Source organism: Phragmites australis, chromosome 6 (assembly GCF_958298935.1).
Source record: "Phragmites australis chromosome 6, lpPhrAust1.1, whole genome shotgun sequence".
Classification (NCBI taxonomy): Eukaryota; Viridiplantae; Streptophyta; class Magnoliopsida; order Poales; family Poaceae; genus Phragmites; species Phragmites australis.
Genome location: NC_084926.1, coordinates 8,015,014 through 8,038,532, shown reverse-complemented (window position 1 = coordinate 8,038,532; position 23,519 = coordinate 8,015,014). Strand labels below are relative to the sequence as shown.

At 44.9% G+C, this 23,519-nt stretch overlaps 3 protein-coding genes and 1 pseudogene across 3 annotated transcripts; 1 reads left to right on the top strand and 3 right to left on the bottom strand.

Annotated features, from left to right (window-relative positions):
• Positions 1-3,839: 3,839 nt before the first annotated feature.
• On the bottom strand, positions 3,840-6,779 carry LOC133921480 (binding partner of ACD11 1-like; annotated as a pseudogene).
• An 82-nt stretch (positions 6,780-6,861) lies between these two features.
• LOC133921481 (uncharacterized) lies at positions 6,862-7,438 on the top strand. Its single transcript, XM_062366365.1, has one exon. The coding sequence runs from the start codon at positions 6,955-6,957 to the stop codon at positions 7,222-7,224; it is 270 nt and encodes an 89-aa protein (XP_062222349.1). The 5' UTR covers positions 6,862-6,954; the 3' UTR covers positions 7,225-7,438.
• Positions 7,439-7,539: 101 nt separating this feature from the next.
• LOC133921478 (oligopeptide transporter 4-like) lies at positions 7,540-13,430 on the bottom strand. The gene is made up of 6 exons (XM_062366364.1): positions 12,810-13,430; positions 12,572-12,669; positions 9,154-9,732; positions 8,788-9,040; positions 8,486-8,668; positions 7,540-8,398 (listed from the first exon to the last, which is right to left on the bottom strand). The coding sequence occupies exons 1-6, from the start codon at positions 13,344-13,346 to the stop codon at positions 7,778-7,780; spliced, it is 2,271 nt and encodes a 756-aa protein (XP_062222348.1). The 5' UTR covers positions 13,347-13,430; the 3' UTR covers positions 7,540-7,777.
• A 5,781-nt stretch (positions 13,431-19,211) lies between these two features.
• On the bottom strand, positions 19,212-21,898 carry LOC133921477 (polyubiquitin-like). The gene is made up of 2 exons (XM_062366363.1): positions 21,736-21,898; positions 19,212-20,774 (listed from the first exon to the last, which is right to left on the bottom strand). The coding sequence occupies exon 2, from the start codon at positions 20,772-20,774 to the stop codon at positions 19,395-19,397; it is 1,380 nt and encodes a 459-aa protein (XP_062222347.1). The 5' UTR covers positions 21,736-21,898; the 3' UTR covers positions 19,212-19,394.
• Between the last annotated feature and the right edge of the window lie 1,621 nt (positions 21,899-23,519).

Here is a 23,519-nt window from a genome sequence, read left to right as displayed (position 1 = left end):
AACATGTCGACCATCGAAAGGGTGACATGAGTCTAGATGTGCTATTTTTCAAAATAGACGCCTATTTTGAATTTTTTATTTAATAAATGTAAAATTAAAAAAGATCATAATATGCCTACCGAGAGAAGTTGACATCTTTATGCACCTACAGTGTTCATTTCGGCGTAAGCACTATTGCAATAATCATGTTACTGTACACTAATCAAACAAGAATTAAAAAACAATATTGTTGGTGCGTGTCGTCTTGGGTCTAGATGAGTGTTACTCTGGCCTAAAACAGGGGTGAAAATGGATCGAATCAGTCGGATCATGTTTTTTCCATATCCTACTCAACTTTATTTTATCGAATTCAGAGCATGCATGAAGATGTATTCTTGTATGATAGTTTTATCCTTGAGCTTCTTCTTCTTTTCTTTTGTTCAAGTTGATATCATCTCATTTACATTTGAACATATTTTAAATTATTTTCCCGTATGTTGTGAGTTTATCCGGAAATTAATGTTGAATTTCTGCACTACATTGAATCACTCTAGCCAGGGAAATCGTGGCACCATATCGCATCTGGTGAATGGAACTTACTGTCCAATTTTACAGCTAGGGAAATCAGAAAGCAGCAAGTAAAAAACATGAGCACCTGCACTTTTCATCGTTAGCCTTAGATATCTTCCTATCTACTGTCATGACAATAGAAAGGGAGGGGGTTGTATTCCATGCATGTTTTAATCATCATGTGCTAAACATGTTAAGTTTCATTCAGCTTTTGGTGATATTAGAAATTTATTTGTATTGGTCTTTTTGTGTTTCTATATGTAGTCATTCACCAAATGTAATATAGTTTTGTTTTGCCTGTACCAAATTTTTTGTTTATGTTTCTGCCGTGTTAAAGTTCGTAATTGTTCACTTATTTACTATTCCACAGATTAATATGGCTTTATTCACCTCAGGTTTCGAAGGGCCGTGCTTCATTTCCCAGATATGGTTCTATACAAGTAAGCTGCAACATGTAAATGAATAACAATGCATTATTCTGTGTTTATTTTCTCAATTTTCCACTTAAAACTTTTGCAGTGGCCTTCAATTTCACCAGGTTGAGAAGTTTGTTTCAAAGTTACTTATAATGGGCAGCTTGTGGGAAGGCAAATGCCATGAACTTTGTGGATGTTTTGTATTTATTTGCAGCGAGGAACTTCCTGGCATAGTATGTGTTGTTTGTGGGCCCATTAACCTTTCCAGATTCAAGAAGGAAGTATAGTATCAAGGCCTGGGAAATGTGGTATTATGCTTCCCGTGCTCCCATCTAGGTGGCAGTAACAATTGCTATCATTGTTTGCTCTATGTTTTGGTTTTATATAATTAAGTTTATGCATGTTATAGAAGTATTAGTGTGATTCCAGGTATCATTCCGAAGAAAGCCAGATAATTTATAGATATGCATCATGGAAATTCTACACTGCACTACTAGCACAATAAATTATGAAAAGTCATCCTAGATTTTTGGATGAAAGAGTGATTGATCTTTGATCCGAAACTCGAAAGGACTTTTTTTTTGACGGAAACTCTGGAAGGACCTTTAATAAACTACTAGCACAATAGAATAAATTTGCGTTCACGGCTTCTAGAATATTCTTTACTCCTCTTTCTCCAGATCTTTTCAACAGTGTCAGATTCTTCCTCCACCAATCTCTCCGCTTCCTCTACTAAGAAATACATAATGAGGTACTAAGGGCATCTCAAACATTCTCTTTACGAATAAGAATTCCTTTACAGTTCCTATCGTGAAATAATTCTTAATATCATTTTCTCTAAGACGAAATTATCTCTTCTTTTCTTTTACAAATTACTTTAAAAAACTATTAGAGATAGGAATAAAAATATAAAAGAAAATCAAGAAAAAAAACAAAATAAAGAGAATATGATTAGGATAATCTAATCTCTCTCCCTTACTACCATCATAAAAAATATTTATGCCCACCACTTCTACAGTATTTTTTATAAAGATATCTCAAACGGTTGAAAATGAGAAAAAAATTAAAAAACAATAAAAAAGAAGAATCAGAAAGAGACGAAATAAAGAAAATATAATTAAAGATGACCTAATCTCTCTCCCTTCCTATCATCGTAGGCAGAGAAGCCTCGCTGAAGAAGGGGTCGAGAAGCACGCTGGGCGAGGGAATCGACGAGGACCGCGCCGCATGTGGGCAGAACCGGAAAGAAGCCGAGGTCGAGCACGACTTCTGCGATGAGGACGAACGGGGGCAGCGGCGACGGTGTGCCAATGAGCCCGAGGCTCGAGCTGATAGACGGCGAGATCCACAACATCTTCCGCGTTCTCCAGTGAGTCCGTGGATCTCTCTCCCTCTCTCGCTGCTGTTACCTGTTTTGTACTACTTGGTTGCTTCCCTTGGACAAGACGCGAACGCGTCAGGGGAGAAGCTAGCCTGCGTTTTGGAGTTGCTCTGAACTGGTGCCATTTGTCTTATCATGGTCCCACTAACACGGCTCACGGCTTATGAACGCCACCCTAACCTTAGTCCCGGGATAATAGATTTTGAATGGCACTTGAGCGGTTGAGCCCACATGGCTACCCTGGCCGCATGCAGCGCTTGGAGATGTGTGCTCCTTTGCTAGAGTTTTTTTTCCCCATTGGATTAGGAGTGTCGAACCATTTAATATTGGCTGGCCCACAAGAATAGGGATGGCAAGTAAAAGGAAATATGTGCATCGGTACAGGTCACCCTCTCTCAGCTTTGTTTAAATTTTTTTAACATTAGAGATAACTAGTTCTAAATTTTTTTTAAGCTAGAGCTAAACCAAAGAAACCTAAATTCCATTCCAGCCAACCACACACATACAAAGCGCGGTCGGCGAGGGACGATTACCATCCTCTGCCGAACCTCATACCGCTGATTACCATCCTCTGCTACATCCTCTTCCTCAGCTCTCACGACCCCTCCCCTTCTGGTACGTTTCCTTACGTATACTCCCCTATGCACAGATACTACAGCGGCCGAACGATTTTCCTCGTGATAATACGTATTTGTTGATTCTTTACAATTTGGTTTTGTTTTTCAAGATATGTCGAGCTTTGGTGGTGGCGGAGGGAAGGCTGGGAACCGGAGGCTGAGGATGCTATAGGCTTCTTCGAGCAATTATCAGATGTATGTGTGTGTGTGGAACATTTCGCCATTTTCAATTAGACATTGCGATGTATTTTGGGCTTAAATATGGAGCCGCATGCTGTACTTATGCAGAGGTAAGAAATCTGAGATTTATGCCACTCCTTGCCTTTGGTATAATAGCAGAATTCCTGGTCATTTGAACTCTCTCGACAAAACGAGGATAATATGCTTCACAGGTGACAGAGCATGGAGAGTGGAATACCTGCTTCTATTGCAGGTGTGATTCTTGTAACAGTTGATGAGACCCTAAGACCTTCCACAGTGTGAGTAAAGCTAGAAATTTCAGGTAACTGCCACGTCAAGCAGGTGGTAGATTCACTTTTATGCTGCAGCGAGTGGGCTGCGCCCTGCAGCTATGCACGACAAAGCAGAGTGGGCATCGAGTTCCATTTTTCTTGTTTGTTTATTTGGCTGGCATCGGCGCAACAAGGTACGCCGCTCCCAAAATTGTTGGCGTCGACATCGTAGGCTGCAACGTGGGGTGCGATGCCCTGGTGTTCTCTATTCTCTTCAGGCTCTACTCCAAGCACACACCGTGGAGGGCCTAGGTGGTAAAGCAGATGCATTCATGCTGACATGCTGTCATGCATGGCCTAATTTACTGTATGAGTTCTGGGCTTCTGGCAATGGCCGAACAAATCTAACCTTGTTCACACTTCAAGCAGTACATGATGTTCCAAATTTATAACGTTTCCAGCTGAGCCAGGATTTGAATACAAAATGCCTTTGCAGCAAGAGCCCGGAAAACGCAAATACAAGGACATCACGCTTTATGTTTCAACAAAAAGAAAGGACAGTATGCTCCCAGAACAAGTTTGAAACTACAGCTACTGGTATACTTCCATGCAAAGATACGAAGACAACCTACGTTACAACTTCATGTAAACAATATCTAAAGAACAATAAACAATGGTTACTACACTGCTATAACCTCTATTATGCCTGAAAACAACATTTGAAGGGTGTCTGAAGGATGGCAAATTCAACAGTAAGAGCTGAATCAAACTATAACTGGCACCGCAATCTGTATTTACATTCACGTATCACACAAATCCCTGGGCAGACTCAGGTTTCTTGGGAGTATCGCTAGAATTCCCATCAATAGCGGCCACGGTGACAGGAATAGTCACAGGGCTTCCAGGGACATGGGCCTTTGCAAGTTCACCATCCGGATGCTGCTCAGTTTGCTCGGCCATCAGAAGGTTGTCTGGAATATTGGCCTTGGATGATTCCATCTCATGGTGCTTAGGCTCCTTCTCAGCCATTTCAGAATTTCTTGCATATGGGCCATTGCGATTTCGCCCTCCTGATTTTTCTGCTCCTGTTTAACCATGTCAGTGTTATCCGGCATGTCAGTTATTTGGCGTTCACCATCTTGATGCTCGCTCCCCTGCTGAGCCATTTCAGGACTTTCAAGAACGAAGTTCTTTGCAGAATCACTTTCCTGATGCTTGCACTCTTGCTCAGCTGCTTCAGAGCTTTCATACAAATGAGTCTTTGCGAGTTCACCATCCTGATGCTGCCCCTCCTGCTCAGTCATCATTCTTTCCTTTGCCTTCATGCTGACATCAGTTGTGGTGGTTTTAACCTTGTTGTATGCACCAGTTACCCATGCCGCCCCTGTAAGGACATATCTGTTACTCATGATGGCAGAACCAGCAGTAGAGACAGTCTGTTCTGCAGCAGCTAACGCTGACTTAGTCTTCTCTGCAATCTGGTATTTCTCATCCATTTCCTTCATTTTCTCATTTACCACTAAGGTACTGGTGCCGAACTTATGGCTAAGACCTATACTCTTATCAAGGGAAGAGACTTTGGCAGTTGCAGTCGATGTGAGCTGATGCTTTTCATCAAAAGCCTTTGCTTTTTCAAGGGCATCCATGCCAAGAACAAATCCTTTGGCCAGCATAGAACCGACGACATCCTCAGCCTTCAGAAGGGCAGATTCCATGCCACCAGCCTTTTTGGACTGATAATGCGAAAGCAGTGTTAGGAATTTTGAGATTGCTGAAAGTAATTTGCCAATGGGAGATGTAAAAATGGCATGGTTCCACCTCCAAATCAGCTAAAACAGCCACTGGCAGTTGGTAACCAGTGGCTGGGGTGATGATGACAGCCATATCCACTACAGTTGCACCCTGCATCAAAAGCACAAATTTGCACGTAGTTTATCAATGTGCAAGTATCACCATTAATACAGGGAAAATGTATTTCGCTAGGTAAAAGATACAAAAGGAAAATCAAAGGCTAGATAAAAAAATTCATGCTCAGCAACCAATAACAAGAATATACAAAATGCACATCACAGTTTCATGGCAGAAATCATAAATGCAGGCTGGATTTTTCATATAGAGTTCAAGACCCAAATTTAAAATACAGAAGCATTAGGAGCAATTCATTACTTCCCTTCAATATAATTAGCGGGAATATTTATTACAGAACTGCCTAGGCACTTGTTCCAGGGGCAAAGTGTATTATGATTAGCATCATCGTCAATAATTCGCAGCAAAAACTGTGTTAACTAATGGAAGAACATATACCGTAAGAAGCATAGCCCTCTCTGCTCCTTGGTTATCTTTGAACGTGATGTAGGCAAATTGAGAACGCTCATCACCACTGCAAATCATTTCTAGGTACAATAAATGCATGTTTTAGATAAATGATATCATGGAGATCATATGGCAGCACGGCACTAACCTTTGCATTTCGACATGTACTATATCACCAGAAAACGAAAAGAACTCCCTAATATCTTGCTCTGATGCTTTAAGTGAGACATTGTGAACCTTTACCGTGCCCCCAGCCATGCTTGCCCTCAAAATTGGAACTAAAAGAATTAATCAGTAGTTTAATCATATATTAAATGTTACCATCGTTCTATTTTTCTTTTAACGATTGCAATAGCCAGTAAGCGGGAACAATGCAGAATATAATTTATTCATTGTCCATAGAAAGATATTTTATAAGAATAGTAATAGACCAAAAGTGTTTCTTTCCAGATATTACAACCATCCACCTACAATCTACAATAAATTAATCGTCAATTAAGTGGCAGCAAGCTTGCACAGTACCACTTGAAGCCATAGTACATGATGCGAATTTAAAATAAGTAACGCATTTGGTAGGAAATCTGAAATGTCTGAATCTACAAATGGATAGGCTTGAAAATTCTAGGCCATCGAATTTCGGGCAACTGGTGCTTCTGTTTCCTTTCCTCGCGTGCAAGAACAGGCTAACAAGATTCAGACAGATGCCACAACAAACCCCAACTGTATCATCAGGTTACAGGTACCAATCAGCATCCAGGCTAAACCTAACCAAGATCCCCAAAATACTCCGCTAAACAAACCGTAACATGCTTGCTCCTAAAAATCAAGAAACAGATCAAGAGAAGAAACGCGCCGTACAATACCACAGGAACCTCAATTCTGGGTGCTCACCTCGACGGATGCGATCCGCACAGCCCTACACTCCGATTGGGAACGGGGACGAAAAGGGGCGGCAGAAAATGGAACCGTCGCGCGCATTTTGCCGCCTATTTCGCAGGAGCAACCGAGCAAGGGATGGTGGGGCTGAAACCTGGAAGGAGGAGAGGTGACGTGAGGGGCCAGAACCCCATGGGCCGTTGCCTCATCTTGGCCCTCAAGCCCATTCCGTGCCCATGAAGGCCCATCCCGCTGCCCACTGGCCCCTCTCTAATCTCTTCTGCCTTCCGCCTCCGACCGCGACGGCGCAAGCCCAAACCCTCTCGTTCCATTCCGTGGTGCGGCGGAGGATGGCGAAGAGCGGCGGGGGCCTGATCTGGGCAACGGCGGAGGACCTGGCGCGGAACCGGCCGGCGGTGCTGTCTCTGTACCGGCAGATCCTGCGGGCGCTGAACTCGCCGGAGCTGCCGCTGGGGCACGCAGCGCGGCTGGCGAAGAAGGCGGAGTGCCGCGCTATCTTCATCTTCGGCGCTGAGGAGAAGTCGCTCCACAACATTCGGGACCTCCTTGACGCCGCGCGCCACACGCTCGGCCTCCTCAACCGCGGCCGCCTCCCGTAGAGGGGAACGAAGAGTCTCACGAGCTGCGAGCCTAGCTTCCCAATCTCCATGGGTATCTCGCCTTTCAGCTTCCTTTCACATGTTCTATTGCAAGGTTTGGTTCGCCTGTGTTCGATGAGTGGCCTAGATTGTTGGCGTTTGTTCTTGTGAACTACTACTACGTGTCTCCATATATATTGCAATTTACAAACCAAAAGAAAGGAAAACTTCAGTATGAATGCGCTTTCACTGATTGAAAATATTGCCTTTTTGTTCTTTGACATGAGTTGTATGGTTTTGGAGGGCATGCTTCAGGAATAAGCAAAGTTGTAGAAATCAGGAACTAGCATGCTTTTACGTTGCATAAATGACCAATGCATTACACCATTTAATAATGTTCAGATTTTTCCTTCTGCGAGATCAACTATAAGTATATGATACTATGACCTTTACACATAGGAGAAGCTTTACTGCATTTCATACACCACAAATCTATGGCGCCAACATAACTGGATTACTGGAATGGATCTTTACTAATCTTGCAGCTTGTACCTTTAGACATGAAACTGCTAGCTTAGAACACAGGGCATCCGCGCTCTGGGCCCAAGTCTATCCCTTTAGTGGTAGGGCATGAGGCGAGTTTGCAGTGCTCTCCAGCCGTGCCCCACCAGTCGATGCTCTTGTTCTCCATGGTCAGCGTGAAGTACAGGAGCACCCCCATGAATGCAACTCCAGCATCGAGCGCAGCAGAGAGAACGTAGTTGTACCTCGTCCACCACTTCTTCCGGTACCGAAACACAAAGAAATTGAATATGGTGCCAATGAATAGCCATGAGTTGTAGTTCACGGCAGTTGCTGGGGGCATCATGGCCGTAGCACCAAGGAGCACTGGCAGATTGATCAATGGTATCCATCTCTGGCCAGGGAACGCCCTGTGGAAAGTGTACACGATAACGGGGCCCGCTGCACCGATGAGGAAGAACCAGTTGAGGGCACCATAGTTGCCATCTGGCCCGAAGATGCGCCTCGGGCCAACAAGGCCCCAGATGACCGATGCATCAAAGAAGACACGATCGCTGGGGCATGTCCATGGGCTGTTTGGTGGAAGGTTATCCGAACAGATGTTTTTGATGGAGCCGAGCAACCACCATGCCACCCCGATGTTGACCGTGCCAGCCACAATTGTACCGACAAACTACATAAATATAGGATCTGAATGTTAGTAACTTTGCTTTCTAGCTAATTTTCTTACAAGATGAACGGATTGGGGATTTTTATTTACCTGAACAAGGAACATGGATCTAGGAGGGATCTTCATATAATGGCCGAGCTTGAAGTCTGAGAGGAAGGAAACAGCCTGAGACATGCTCATATAGCCGTACACCTTGAAGCAGACATTGGCAATAGGATATCCAGGCCTTATCAGCCCCATGGCATACTCAGTGATAACATTCAGACCAGGCGTCTGTCCATCACATTATTGGGTGTTTTTTTTGTCAGCTTTTACTTACAGTAATAACCAGAATGCATAAAATATCTGCTCTTGAAAAAAATATATAACAAACATGCTGACACATTACTTGCCTGGTTGGTTGTCGCGCTGATGATGCTAATGGGAAGGGTGAAGATGAAGGCCATGCCACAGGCAAAGAGGAGACCCCACACTGGGAGCTGGACTTCGTGCTTCAAGACGGTGCAGAGGAGGAGGGACACTGCCATTGACAGTGCCATTAGTGAGTAGAACCACCACCCTGGTATGTCATCATACTTCTTCATAAGCTTCGTGTGGATGTCAGGCTCCTCCTGCCGTGATGCTCGGAAGCGGTGATAGATTTCCCTGAACAATAATATGTCCCATTTGAGACACAAATCAAGCACATTTCAGTTCACAAACTACATTTAATCATAGTCTGTGTTTTTCTGTTCTTGTACTCATATGAGAAGCCGTACTTTCCGTAAAAGAGGCCGACATGTGTGATGGTGGCAGCGATGGTGGCGAAGTTGAGCCCATAAGTGAGTACAAAGAATATGCTGAGGTTGACTTTGCCTAACTGCTTGTACGCGTCCATGTCAAGCACAAAGTTGTTGTTCACGATGGATTTGACGTCATAGTCTGTGCCATTTGACATGAACAGGTGCGAGGAGAAGATGGGGAATGTCTTGGCATTGTACAGGTTGAACCCCCAGTATGCTGTGGGCACGATCAGGTAGACGAAAAACACGTACCCAAAGAAGATGTTGACGGTGGCAAAGAAGGGCGAGATGAGGGGGCTGAAGAGGAAGGAGGAGACAGTCGACCAATCGAGCGTGAAGGCACCTAGACCCAGGCCCTTCATGCCGGAGCCCAGCTGCTGTGCCGTCACAGACTTGGAGAACACCCAACACACCCATGAGATGTACGATAGCGCCGGAAAGAGGTAGCCCGGCACAGCGTACCACGCAAAGCTGCATATGAGCGCCACCACGAAGAACTTGGAGCGGGAAATCTGGCGCGAGCCCCTGTGGAATTCTTCCTTCTCGTGCAGTACCCTGGTTCAACATTGAAGACATGATCAGAGCTGTTGTTAGCGGCTCTTCTACAACTGAGACATGATGTCTTGAAAATATGCAGCCTGTACTGCAACTGTAGACTGGTCTAGAATTAGATTGGTGTACTAAGAATCAATTATTTTTCATCGTGATTCAACCCACGGTACAGTGAGAAGTTCCAATCATTCAGAATTAATCGAAATTTCAACTGATTCAAAATGTTGATTATGTAAACAAAATAGCGATTCATCTCTTTCAGACTATTGATGTGACGCAATATACTGTCCTGAATGGTCATACTAACTCCATGAAAGTTTGGCCAGACCAAATATGTATACAGCTAGCTATACAAGCAATGGGAAAAAAATTAGTACAAAGTTATCCTAATCATAATATTTAAATTTCTATCTCCCTTTATCTTTGTATCTGATCAGGACGCGCATGAATCCAAATCCCATTCACAACAATTCAACATAGCCTAGATGGTTACCGTGCTGATTAAACAAACAATCGCTCTGTGAGATGGCAGAGCAGCACTGAGATCTGGTCAGAATTTGTTTAGTTGCCGCAATGTTTTTTGGTCTTCGTCAGTAGACGCAGTGAGACTGGTCTCTCCCGGAGCAAGGAAGCAAAATATCCGAGTTCAAGGGCATGGGCGGGACAACAAAGTGCAAAGCATGAAAGCATGTGCATGAATCGTTCCTTTTCAGGGCAACTTGGACCTGGACCACGCACGAGTAGTCGACTACTCAATCCGCCCAATTTCACACAGTTTTTTCAAAGATGCAGAGTCTCCCCTCTCCGTCAGAAACTGTGCAGTGCAGTCAGCCCTTGCAGGCTCGCTGCCATGCGCGCGTGTGAACGGGCGTTCCGCTGTTCACATCACGCCAGCTGCGATACTGGCCTAGTGCCAAGGACCAAGGTCGTATTAGTGGGGAAGTCAGGCAAATTTCTCTATAACTGACAGAAAACGCCCGTAGCGAGCTGTATCGCTGTCCCCGTCCATTACGTTATCGTGGACTTGGACTCGATGGAATCTAATGACGAAGGCCTATCGGTGACTGAAGGTTATTTTGGTTTCCTCGGTTTCGTTGCTGTCATAACAGGGATTTGATCACCGGCCTTAGCATCTAGATCATGGGAGAAAGTTGCCGTCATTGTGCATGAACGCAGACTCGCAGAGGAACGTAATGGCAACGTAAGAGCGCGAATCACTGTAACTAGTTGCGAATGCAGCCAGTGTGCGTAGCCTACACAGGCTGTCGACTTCACGGGAAAACGACTGCCCATTTGGAAAGGGAAAAGTTTCATTTTGGAATCTCGCATTCTGATGACTGGGATACTAGCTGTTCAGTTTAGGTGGTATAACTATACAGGTGGAGCTCTAACCAGTGCAATGTAGCACTGCAAATTCAGTGACAGACTGACAAGATTCAGATTATCAGATCTCTCTCTCTCTCTCTCTCTCTCTCTCTCTCTCTCTCTCTCTCTCTCTCTCTCTCTCTCTATATATATATATATATATATATATATATATATATATATATATATATATTTGGTGTGAAGGTTAGTTGAGTTACAGGTGGAGCTAGACAAGAAAAGTAGTACAGTATTGATTAGCAATTTAGCATAACGAGATCGACTTGTGCTAGTTCATACCGAAACCATACTGTGCTTCTTTCTACTCATGAGCAAATTAACAGGAGTATTTTCTTTTTTCCCCAGGTAAAATTACAGTGGAGATGCCTATCTGGTGAGCAACTTCCATATCTGACCTGTCATCGCTCCATAAGCATGAAACCAAGTTGATCGACTCCTTGTGCGTTCGTCAAAAGCTTTTGGGAGGAGTCGACGAGAGCGAAATCTTCCCCACCCATACTAGCTTTCTTCTTTTAAGAAATCATGTGGTCACCATATCAGTCGGCCTGGATAACGCCTACTACCAGATTTGATAAGGAGAAAGCAATCGTGTGTACCCAACGCATGTCTGAAAACAAACTTGTCATTTTTTACGGCTAACAAAACTTGTCCTCGGTGCGTGGAAAGACAGCATTATAAGCCAAAAATCTCTCCATGCACCGAACAGAGTAGTAATTAGGGACTCCATCAGGCGTCACCGTTCACCAATAGCCTATCCATAATCCATCACTTCATCCAGTGGCAGCACTCCCATGCATATTCATGACGGGGTACGTCTCTGTTGTTGCAACGGTAATCAGTGCTGCAAGGACAAGCACAAAGAGAAAGAGACCACTGCTTAAGCTAGGCACTCATGGGTCATGATGTGCTCTTCAGATTCTCCCTCCTTATAGTGCTCTTCAGATTCTCCCTCCTTGCAGATTTATTTATTCAACTCGCTTTTATCTTGTTAATGTCATCAGCTAATTAGATTTATATTCTCCATCCTGGACCAACTTTGGTGACAACACCTATGTAACGTTTGTTTCCAGGATACGGCTAGATGTTGTTCATATGAAAGATCGCTAAGACCATTAAACAACACCTAAAATGTTGCTTCTTTCACAGGTTGTCAGTTTACTATGCGTCCGTCCAAAGTTTTCTACATCAACTTTACGTCTCTTGTACTGACACACTAGCAAAAAAATAGTCAGAAAATCATTTTAAAGTCACGTATGAACTGCCATACTGGTAGCTGTAGCTGTAGGAGAAACCAAACCAACCAGAGCTGAATGTGAATCTAAAGAACCCAGGCAACGCGTTGGTCGCCGGCCTCCGAAAATCCAACCGCAAACGGATCAAAAATCCAACCAAACAGACTGATGCGGTAAATAAAAACTGAGAAAAGTTTGGAGTAAAGTGACATGGTAAAACGGCTCACCGGAAGAGGGAGACTTGGACGAGCGTGCCCGGCCACCACATGTGCGCCGGTTCCACCACGTACTTGCGCATCAGCCCTGCCCACCCGTACCCGAGCACCTAACTCCACAAGCCATCGAAGCAAGGCGAGAAAATGCAGTTCATTAGGTGATGGTAAGGACAATTATGGCAGAAAAGCTGAGAGGTTTGTAATGGTTAGGAACACGCTAGCAAGTAGTAGGCTAGTAGCAGCTAGCAACCTGCGTGGTGATGACGAGGAGCCAGGCGGTGAGGAAGGAGATGTGGCGGCCGTAGAAGGCGCGGATGATGTCGATGATGGCGACGGCGTAGGCGTTCCCGCCGCCGAACGCGAACCCGGCGTTGGCGAAGATGGAGATGAGCACGTGCTCCTTCATGTTGAAGGGGCCCGGGTTGAGGCTCCACTCGCCGCCGCCCAGCAGCGCGGGCGTCGTGAACTTCCTCCGCGGCAGGACCCGCGCCATGAAGTGTCCCACGGGCAGCGACGCCACCTGCACCGTGATCTGCGTCACGATGAGCGGCTCCGTGCGGTAGGAGAAGAACTGGTTCAGGAAGCTCATCAGCGCGCACGACACCAGCCCGATGCTCCACATCCGGAACGTCCACACCGGCAGCGACGGGTCGTCCGTGGTGGGCACCGTCAGCCGCACCTCCTCGATCGGCGACGTCTCCTCCTCCTCGTCGAGGCCCTCCTCCTTGCCGGCGCCGACGGCCGCGGCCGCGGCCAGGCCGCGCTCGTCCGTCCCTATCTCACCCATTGCGCGTGGGCTGGTTTACTAATGGCGAGCTGCAAGCTGTGCGTGCTTTGAGCAAAGCGAGGCGCACTCTGTGCTTCGGCCTGTGGGGCGCGCGCGCGTGTATATATTGATGCCGTCTAAGGCTTCGAGCACGGTGAGGTACTGTCATTATCTGGGGAGGGGTGTGGGTTTGTTATCTGGCTATCATTTATAACAACGCGAAAAAAGAGAATCTATCTGAGGCTGTTTGGTTTTTTTAATTGTGATTCTAACAATTTAAATTATAATTCTTATATCTAAAATTTAAATTGGTAAAATATATATTATACGATCTAAAATAAACATCATCAGATTATTATAATCTCATTTCTCTCTCCACGCAGCATCATTGTCGCTACCGACTGTCGCGGCTCTGATAATCTCTTTCAATACCAACGATCTCATCTGCTCCTCTCCCACTCTCCTACTGATTTCACTCACCAGATTGTCGTACCATCATATCATGATGCGGCTTGGTCTCTTCACTCTTTCACTCCTCATCTTCTCCTTGCTCCTCTTCCTGTGGTGGACGGCGGATCTAGAGGCGGTCACATTGCCGAGAGGCTCTTCACTGTGCACCTCCGCAACGTCATGACCCCACCACCGTCCTTGGGCAGTGTTGCTACCTCGGCTACACCGGTCATGCCTAATTCTACCACCACCGAGCCCATCGTCGCTCACCTCTGCTCCCCACCGATACCGCCCCAAAATCTAGCACCCCGCCGCTGACACTCCTCTGACTCCAGCCGGATCTGCCACCTCCCCACCTTGGTGAGCCCAACTACAACTCGGGTCAGTGGGAGCTCAGATCGGTATCAAGAGGGAGAGAGCAGGGAGAAAGAGAAGGGAGAAAAAAAAGTGAAACATTATGTTTGTGATGGCAATGGTGGATAAATATATGTCACAATCCACAATCCAGAAGTAGTCTTTCTCTGTATTATGGATTATAGTATAATCTGCCTCTAGATCGTAGAATCTAGATTGTAGAATCGACCTGTTTGTTTTCGATTCTGGTTTTAAAATCAGAATCCTAGAATCATAATAAAAAAACAAGCATGTCCTTAATTGAATTGATCAATGGAATCTGATACTGTATGAACCTTTTGTTGCTGATGAATATCCGGATCCCAAGCTTGTCATCGTGGTAACCGTAATAGTGCCAACCTTTCGCCTTACTCGATACGAATTTTCTACTAGCCCTTGCATTTATCCAGACCATTTATTTGAGTTAAAATTCATGCTTTAGATGAAAAAAGTTATGAAGTAGTTGAGGAAAATAAATAAATAGATAAATATCATGTGTAATAGATAGATGACTGAGATAAGACGGGGAATGCACAGTCTGCAGTAGGTGTGCATTGGCGTGATCATGACGTGACATCGCAAAGGTAGAGGTCAGGCCGCGCGTGCGCAGCGCGTTGGCCGTCGGGTTTCTAGGTGCTGGCGCACGGCAAGGCTAGGCTACTGGATGAAAGCAACCTGGTTGCAACTTGTAGGATCGAGAATGACGACTAGATGAGGGTGAATAGACGCTTCACCAATTTTTTTTGAAATGGATGGTATTTTTCTATTTTCTCACCCAACATACTCAAAACAGTAAGCGAAAGCAAAAATTGAAGAGAAACAAGTCACGATCAAAATCATAAGAGAATTATGGTTCTTATGGATGTAAGTGAATCCTAAATTTCATTGAAACTCATTTCAGAGTCATAGCCATAAAAATATAGCAATTTGAAGGAAGAAACCTTAGAACCAAAGAAAAATCACTCGGTGAAGAACCTCTCTAAATTGATGATCTAAAGACAAGTGAATTCAAGACTAACTCCGTATGCGAATTTTACGTCTCTAGCAACAAGAAGGAAAACTTCACAAGGTGAAAGAATTTCAACTCAATAACCAAAACAAAAATCGCAACAAAAACTAAAAAACTTACAAGCAAAGCAATAGAGCCAATAGAGAGAAACTAAAAGTATATAAACACAAGCATAGAAGGAAACCTAAACTTCATTACTTGCAAATGTCAACCTTATTTTCAATGGATTACAAATAATTTTGCTAAAAAAAACTCTCACCTAATACATAGGCTAAGCTATCATCTCTCTCCTCTAGAAACTTAGCACTCATATTCAAATGCCTAGCTCCCCTCACTCCTATAGTCCTACCCCTTTATTTATAGACATAAGGGGTTGTTTAGCTCTTAAGCTTTCTTGTTCTTAAAGTACTCCTATCTTCCAATACACTCTTATCCATCACCGGGATATTTTGGTTCATCCTTTATTCCAACCATCGAACGACTGTGACGCCTTCACAACTTAGCTTCGCTTCGACACAAGCTTCGCAATAATACCACATGCACTCCATCCGTCCATGATTTTGAGGCCAAACTATAAAAGCACTTTGCACGCTGTTCAAAGCGTGACTCACCGCTACTTACTTACACCATAAATAAGCGCTCCGATGTCAATATGTGTACTCCGTCTTGTGATCTTGATCGTCAGTAAGTCTCTCCCGCTTCCGATCCCTTAGGTCGTCTTGTCACTTGCACCGACATCTTCTTAGCTTGACTTTTGTCAACACACCTACTTCATCCACCTTTTCATGCTTAGCTTGCATGTGAACAGCTAAGACTACCCTTGACTCCGTCCAGCCTCATTGATTGTACAACACCAAGCATCTTGCTTAGCCTTGATCATCCCTCCATCGATTGTAAAGTTGCATATAACACCTGCACATCGTAAAACAAACAAACAAACAAACATGCATCACTAACACCATTATAGATTAGTCAAAAATCAAAATTCTCTGTTAGAGAAATCATCCCAGACATATCGTGAATGACGAATGTTCTGGCGTTGCCAACTCTTCATCATCGGACCATCCGGCGTATACATTCTCACCAGACCTATAATTTTCTAACCTCTCTGGAAAAATTAGTCCGATATGTACAATGTCTCATCGCCGAGTACATCTCCATTAGAAGCCATTTTGCAACCTCTCTAGAATAAATGCTTCGATGAAATCTCTGGTGTACACACCGGACCATGCAGCATGTAAAAAAAATTCTCTAAAAAATTTCTTCTCTAAAAAATAGTTTGGCGTGCACTACAGATCATCGCCAGACCATCCGATATACACTTCAATTTTCGCTTCTTCATTGAAATGCTCTGACGTGTACAGTGACCTATCACTGAACCATCCGGCATATACAAATTTTTCAGCGTCGAATCATCCGACATGTGCAATATTTCTGACTCAAGATAAAAATATCAATTCCATTTTCTCTACAACTTAGGCTAGTCATAATCATAATTACAATACATAAATATGCTTATGCAATCTCAACTCATCAAACCAAATTGATAACTTTATCAATCACTTATCACATATAAACTAAGGCATATTTCAACTTGGTTTCTCACAAATTATCTTAGCAGAGCCAGCATGGTGTTGCAGCATGGACCTAGACCAATCGAGGACGACGTAGTTACCAAGATGATTGGTTGGGAATAGCTAATGATGCTAAGATATACTCACATGTGGTGCTTGATTAGTGGCTCTGACCATGTGATTTCTTCAGTTATGATTGTGAACACTGTTAATGCATGGCATTTAAACAAACAAGCTGTACATGGTTGTCCAATTGGTTGCCGTAAGCAATCAATACTCAAAACATTAATTTTAAATTGCGTTTTGGCTCTGAGTGGTGCTCAGTTACCATGAAGTTTCTCGCGTATCAAGATCCAACCAAATCGCTATGTCAAAGTTAGCGACCGTCGAAAGGAATCAAGCAAAGACAGAAAGATTTGGGGAATTAGAGGAAGGATCGAAGGTTCTATTCATCAGTAACGGATTCCGAGTTGGGAAAGTGGATTTAGAGTGAGAGGAAGGGTAAAGTTCATCTGATTACATCACACCAATCCCAGCCAGTGCTCTCCAGATAAATGGCGCAGCCTCCCTACTCAGACACGACTCTCTCTCCTCGCTCATTCGGGCCCGCAAGCCAGCAGCCATTACAGAGCCATTCCGGCCCACAGACGTGCATGTTAGGACGAGGATCATGTTTGCTTCTTGGCTTGTTTGATGATGGATCCTTCTCCGCTGTCACAGCTCTATTGTCGCTTTTTGTCATATCAGGAATAGCCGTGCTGACAGTCAACCTCAAAGAGGATATGCAGATCATTTCGATCTATGGATCTTAATTATTCCTGCGAGTAGCAGCACCATGTCTCGGCCGGACGCGACTTGTTCGTATCTGGAGGGACAAGATGCTTCGAAGCATGCAATGGTTTGGTTTGGATACCCCTGCTAGTGACAGTTTCGGGAGCCAGAACGTACTGCAGCAATGACGAAAGAGTACGTAGATTGCCACTCTCACCCACTTAACACCTGATTGCCGACTTGACAGCAGATGGAGAACAATAGTACAGTGATGACGGAAGAGTACTGAGTACATGGTCTTCCACTCTCACCAAGTCAGGTATCCAGAACCTCGTGTGATCACGGCGTGCTGGTGCTGGCATTCGAGAAGAAGAAACAGATGTGGAATGCTCTGCATTCGCGTGCCAGTGATCGTTCCTACCACATGCGCGGTACATGCATCATGCACAAGATAACGGTCCAAAGAATTGAGAAGAAAAATCGGCTGGGAGATTCAACGAACGCCTATATCTGCTCTTTTTAGCATGCTCCCAGACTGTCGAGCCACAATTTTAGGAGGGAGCTAAATTGCGACGCAATGTGAACCCATAGACTAGTGGACTAGTGGGCACCGCGAGCGCGCTTTCACACTCGATCATTGACTAGAGTTGCATGCGTTCCGTTTTGGAATTCAGCATTTGCAGCTGCAGGCCGGAACTAGGACGACGCAGGGCACCGTTTGGAAAAACGGCTGAAATTCTCGTTGGTTAAGACTAGAGACTGCGATGGCGCGGCTGGATTCAGATAGGGGTTGACTGGCTAGTAGCTACGAGCATACGGCACTGGTTGGCGCCAGCGGAAGCAACATGAAACAACATTCAAGCTGCCATCCTATCTGCCTCTTTTTCTTTTGGAGGTAATTCAAGTTGTGCATTGGGACCAGCATTAAACTACTGTAAAAGAAGTGCGATTTGATAAGCTCGATCCTACGCACGCCTTGCAGTCCAAATGTGGTTGGGCCTCACATGGTTTGATGGATGAATATAGGGAAGGCACGGATGTAGCAATGGGCAGGACCAGCCGCACGCCAGTAGCGCCTGCGCGCGCGTAGCAAGTCCAGAACCAGAAGCATGCTTGCAATGAAGTTCCGAACTTGTCACTCAAAACGGCAACGCACAGGTACAAACACGATGTAAATTAGTTTGCTTGTAAATTCGTTACTAATTTGTTGGTACATTCATATGAAACCAAGCGCAGCACAAATCGGAGTGAACGAAAGAATAGTTCATTAAAATTCACAAAGCCCTCAAAATACTACTGCCACCAAAGTGATCAGTAATAATAGAAGTTGGACTATGATGCTTCACTTTCAGGCTCCACCCCGTGAGCGCAATAGCAGATCAAACAAACGCAAGCACAACCTGAAAAGCAGCAAAGCTAAAGAATGCCGGTTGCTTTCTTCAAGCATGCAAGCAAATCGACACATGAACCAGCAAAGTTCAAGAGCAGTAGGCTTAACAAAGCCGCAAAGAAGGGACATGTTAATCCAGATGTATGCTGAACACCATCCCACTAAACAAGTCACATCCATCCAAAAGCAGGGACATCGCCTTAAGCCGGACAGCCAGAAGATCAGGCATTCAGGTGAAATATTACACACAAAAACCAACCAAAAGCATTCACCACAAACGAGCAGAACCAGACAGGAAATAGAACAAGTTACCAACAGATATAAGCAAAGCTAGTACTGTGCACGACACACCGATAAGTAACAGACCAGTTTAAACGACTGAACACAATAGTAGTACTAGGCCCCCAGGGAGCCGTATCATTACACCACAGAAAATGCAGCCACGGTACAGATTTCGTAGCAAGACTTGCTGCTCCATCCTTTCAGTTAACACCACCACCGCGGAGGCGCAGGACGAGATGAAGTGTAGATTCCTTCTGGATGTTGTAATCTGCCAAGGTACGCCCATCCTCCAGCTGCTTCCCAGCAAAGATGAGCCTCTGCTGATCGGGAGGAATTCCCTCCTTGTCCTGGATCTTGGCCTTCACATTATCAATGGTGTCAGAGCTCTCCACCTCAAGTGTGATTGTCTTGCCAGTTAGCGTCTTCACAAAGATCTGCATCCCTCCTCGGAGGCGCAAAACCAGATGCAGGGTAGACTCCTTCTGGATATTATAGTCAGCCAAGGTACGGCCATCCTCAAGCTGCTTTCCAGCAAAGATGAGCCTCTGCTGGTCTGGGGGAATGCCCTCCTTGTCCTGGATCTTGGCCTTGACATTATCTATGGTGTCAGAGCTCTCAACTTCAAGTGTGATGGTCTTTCCAGTTAGAGTCTTGACAAAAATCTGCATCCCTCCCCTTAGGCGGAGGACCAAGTGAAGAGTAGACTCTTTCTGGATATTGTAATCAGCTAATGTGCGCCCGTCCTCCAGCTGCTTTCCAGCAAAGATGAGTCGCTGCTGGTCAGGTGGAATGCCCTCCTTGTCTTGGATCTTGGCCTTGACATTGTCGATGGTGTCGGAGCTCTCCACTTCAAGTGTGATGGTCTTCCCAGTAAGTGTCTTCACAAAGATTTGCATCCCTCCTCGGAGGCGTAAAACCAGATGCAGGGTAGACTCCTTCTGGATATTGTAGTCGGCCAAGGTACGGCCATCCTCAAGCTGCTTTCCAGCGAAGATGAGCCTCTGCTGGTCCGGGGGAATGCCCTCCTTGTCTTGAATCTTGGCCTTGACATTGTCAATGGTGTCGGAGCTCTCAACCTCAAGCGTGATTGTCTTGCCTGTAAGGGTCTTAACAAAGATCTGCATACCACCCCTCAGACGCAGGACAAGGTGGAGAGTAGATTCCTTCTGAATGTTGTAATCAGCCAGTGTACGGCCATCCTCAAGCTGCTTGCCAGCAAAGATGAGCCTCTGCTGGTCCGGGGGAATGCCCTCCTTGTCCTGAATCTTGGCCTTGACATTGTCGATGGTGTCAGAGCTCTCAACCTCAAGCGTGATTGTCTTGCCTGTAAGGGTCTTCACAAAGATCTGCATGCCACCCCTCAGACGCAGGACAAGGTGGAGGGTAGACTCCTTCTGGATGTTGTAATCGGCTAATGTACGGCCATCCTCTAGCTGCTTGCCAGCAAAGATGAGCCTCTGCTGGTCCGGAGGGATGCCTTCCTTATCCTGAATCTTAGCCTTAACATTGTCAATTGTATCAGAGCTCTCGACCTCAAGAGTGATGGTCTTGCCAGTCAGGGTCTTAACGAAGATCTGCATCTGTTTTTCAGAAAAAATAAAATCAAGTCAAAAAGCTTGAAAACATACAAAAGAAATAGAAATGTTTGTAGCTAACTGACATATAACTGCACCAATGCATATAAAAAAGGAGACATAGATGTACCACCAACTAATACTCAATTTTGTTCCAACATTGTTGTTTTAACAAATTAACACGATCATACTAAGGATGACAACAAGACAGTCATATGTACAACAATTATTAACAAGACCAGTGCAGAAGCACGAAAATAAGAGCAAATCATATTAGCGGTTACACACATAAAAAAGCCTAGATTCTCTCCTATATAGAATTAATGCATTTGTGTTTTTTCTATACAAGCCCTCATCAGAACTACCAGTCAAAGCAATGGACTGTAATCCATGAACATAATCTTCATTTGATGTAATGTTTTGATTTCACAAAAAAAAAGTCACTGAAATATATGGTATAATGTTTTGATATTCAGATGTGTTGCACCATGATCGAACAAGTCTATAGCTGCATGCTTTTCAGTATATAAACCCCCTAAAGATCAACGGAACTAAATAAATAGATCACCGATCGATGAAACGAACAGCAGTGAATCATCGATCTGCCCCCAATACGTTCAAGTAAGAACAGAACTGTATATTGCGGGCTTGTTCATACAACTGATCAGCTAAAATCACAGGCAAAAGCATGTCAACACCAACAGACTACGGGAGTTGGCCAGAACGTACCAGACAACAATCCTCGACCACGTAACCGCATCAGATGGCACGATTAAATCGCGAGTGCACATGCAAATCCTAGATTACTCCAAGCACGCACAGGGCGCAACGAACGAACAAATCCCAAATCGAAACCAACCCGATCACTCGAAACCCTGGGTTTCAGATCGGCGCCAACCGCAGAAACACGATCCAATCCAATCGAAGCAACATATGATACAATCGGAGCAGGGGGCCGAATCGGTACCTTGCGGGGGCGGAGGAGATCGCTGCCGAGCGACGAGCCGAAGGCGTCCCTGGAAGTTGCGAAACGGGAGACGACGCGGAGATTAGGGGGGAGGAGGACTTGTGGCGATCGGGAACCTGATCTGACCCTCGCGGGCTGGGGATGGAGGGTATTTATGACGGGAGGGAGAGGTCTCTCCGTGGCGTGCCTTGGCGGCTAAGGATAACCCAGCCCGCCCGCCGGGTTGGACCACGACACCTCCGCGTCGGTGGTCGCTCGTGGCTGGCTTCTGGAACACTGGAGCTCGCGAGGGGGATCCGGTCTCTTCCGGAATTTTCTTTATTTTTATATTTATAAATATACATATCTATACTGTCGCATATTGGATGACGACATCTAAAAAAATAAAAAAACTTGCATTCCATTGCTCTCAAAATTCAAAATAATATCAAAATTATCATGAAATTTTTTGAAAACAAAGTATATCTTAGAGGATTCTATAATTTATCTAATAAAATCAGAGAAAACCATAATTTTAGATTGCGTGCAATGAAATTTGTCTTTTTTTTTCTCATTGTACAAGTTATTGTTTGATTTGATTTTTTAGAGATAGACTATAGAATCCTCTACAACGTACTTTTTTCCAAAAAAATTCATGATAATTTCGATATTGTTTTGAATTTTGAGAGCAATGGAACCCAGTGTTTTTTGATTTTTTTAAAAGTGTCGCTCGTTGAATGGTCGATACTTTTATTTTTTTTAAGGGTGTCATTCGTTGAAAGGGTGATATCTTGGTGTCACCCATCCAATGGGCGATAATAGATTAGATGTGTAATATTTTAAAATGATTGTATATTTTTGCAAATATTATAATATAAAAATATAAACTTAAAGAAAATTCGTCTCTTCCGGCACGGATGGGCCTTTGTTTTGGCGTCTAAAAGCAGGTCCACATGATGTGATCCGTAGCCCGGCGTAATCTCCCGCAGGGCTGCAGTAGACTAGCCCATGGCGCGTTGAGCGTGTGCGGCCCAGGCACCGAGGGGGAGCGGTCACTGCGGCTGACCAAAAGCTGGCCCAGATCGGCCGCGGTATTCCGAGGCTGTGGCCCAGTTTCGAGCTGCCCAGAGCCGCGCAGACAGCAGGCACACGTCCTGGCAGTTGGCACTGTTGGCGCGCAGGGCTCCACCAATCACCGCTGTCCGATGTTGGCAGACCGTCCCGACGAGCTGTTGGCCGTTGGATACTAGCAGCTGTGCGTTTCTGACTGTCACATTTTCAGTGGTTCCATTCCATACTTTACATTCCCTCGTGTAAAATTCGAATTTTTTTTTCTGTTGATTTCCTAGGCGAATACTAGTGCTAATCTGTTTTCTGAGCTTGGATTCGGAAGCATCAAACGTCACGACGCACATGTCATCAGTCATTCAGCTACCGTAGTAGGAGTGTGACTTTGCCAATGCGCCTGCATTTCCGTATGTGTCGCCTAGCGGACGTCGTTGATGATGGACGAGGATTGCGAGGGCCAGTTACGTGTAATCCACGTAACGGCGTTATGACAAGCTGTCCGGCCAGCTGCTGCTTTCCTTTCACTGCTGCGCGTGGCACAGCTGTAGGCAAGTGGAAACCAGCCCCCAGACCCTCGAGCTCTAGCAGTTGTGCACAGTGCACTTGTGCCCCATTCATCCTGTCTCGCAGACCGGCTCTACCTAAAGCATGCACCAGCACGGTCAGGATTAAGCAAGTGCCAAAACACGCAAGATAATTGTAGTACTAGTCTAAGATGCAGTAGAAGCTTCTGAATT

What these genes read in the sequence shown, in the direction of transcription:
- LOC133921478 (XM_062366364.1), bottom strand. Translation starts at nt 13,346, where the DNA reads ATGGGTGAGATAGGGACGGACGAGCGCGGCCTGGCCGCGGCCGCGGCC. An exon ending in GTCCAAGTCTCCCTCTTCCG is followed by an intron (nt 9,733 to 12,571) that starts GTGAGCCGTTTT and finishes ATGTTGAACCAG; the next exon opens with GGTACTGCACGAGAAGGAAG. An exon ending in GTCGGCCTCTTTTACGGAAA is followed by an intron (nt 9,041 to 9,153) that starts GTACGGCTTCTC and finishes ATTATTGTTCAG; the next exon opens with GGAAATCTATCACCGCTTCC.
- LOC133921481 (XM_062366365.1), top strand. Translation starts at nt 6,955, where the DNA reads ATGGCGAAGAGCGGCGGGGGCCTGATCTGGGCAACGGCGGAGGACCTG.
- LOC133921477 (XM_062366363.1), bottom strand. Translation starts at nt 20,774, where the DNA reads ATGCAGATCTTCGTTAAGACCCTGACTGGCAAGACCATCACTCTTGAG.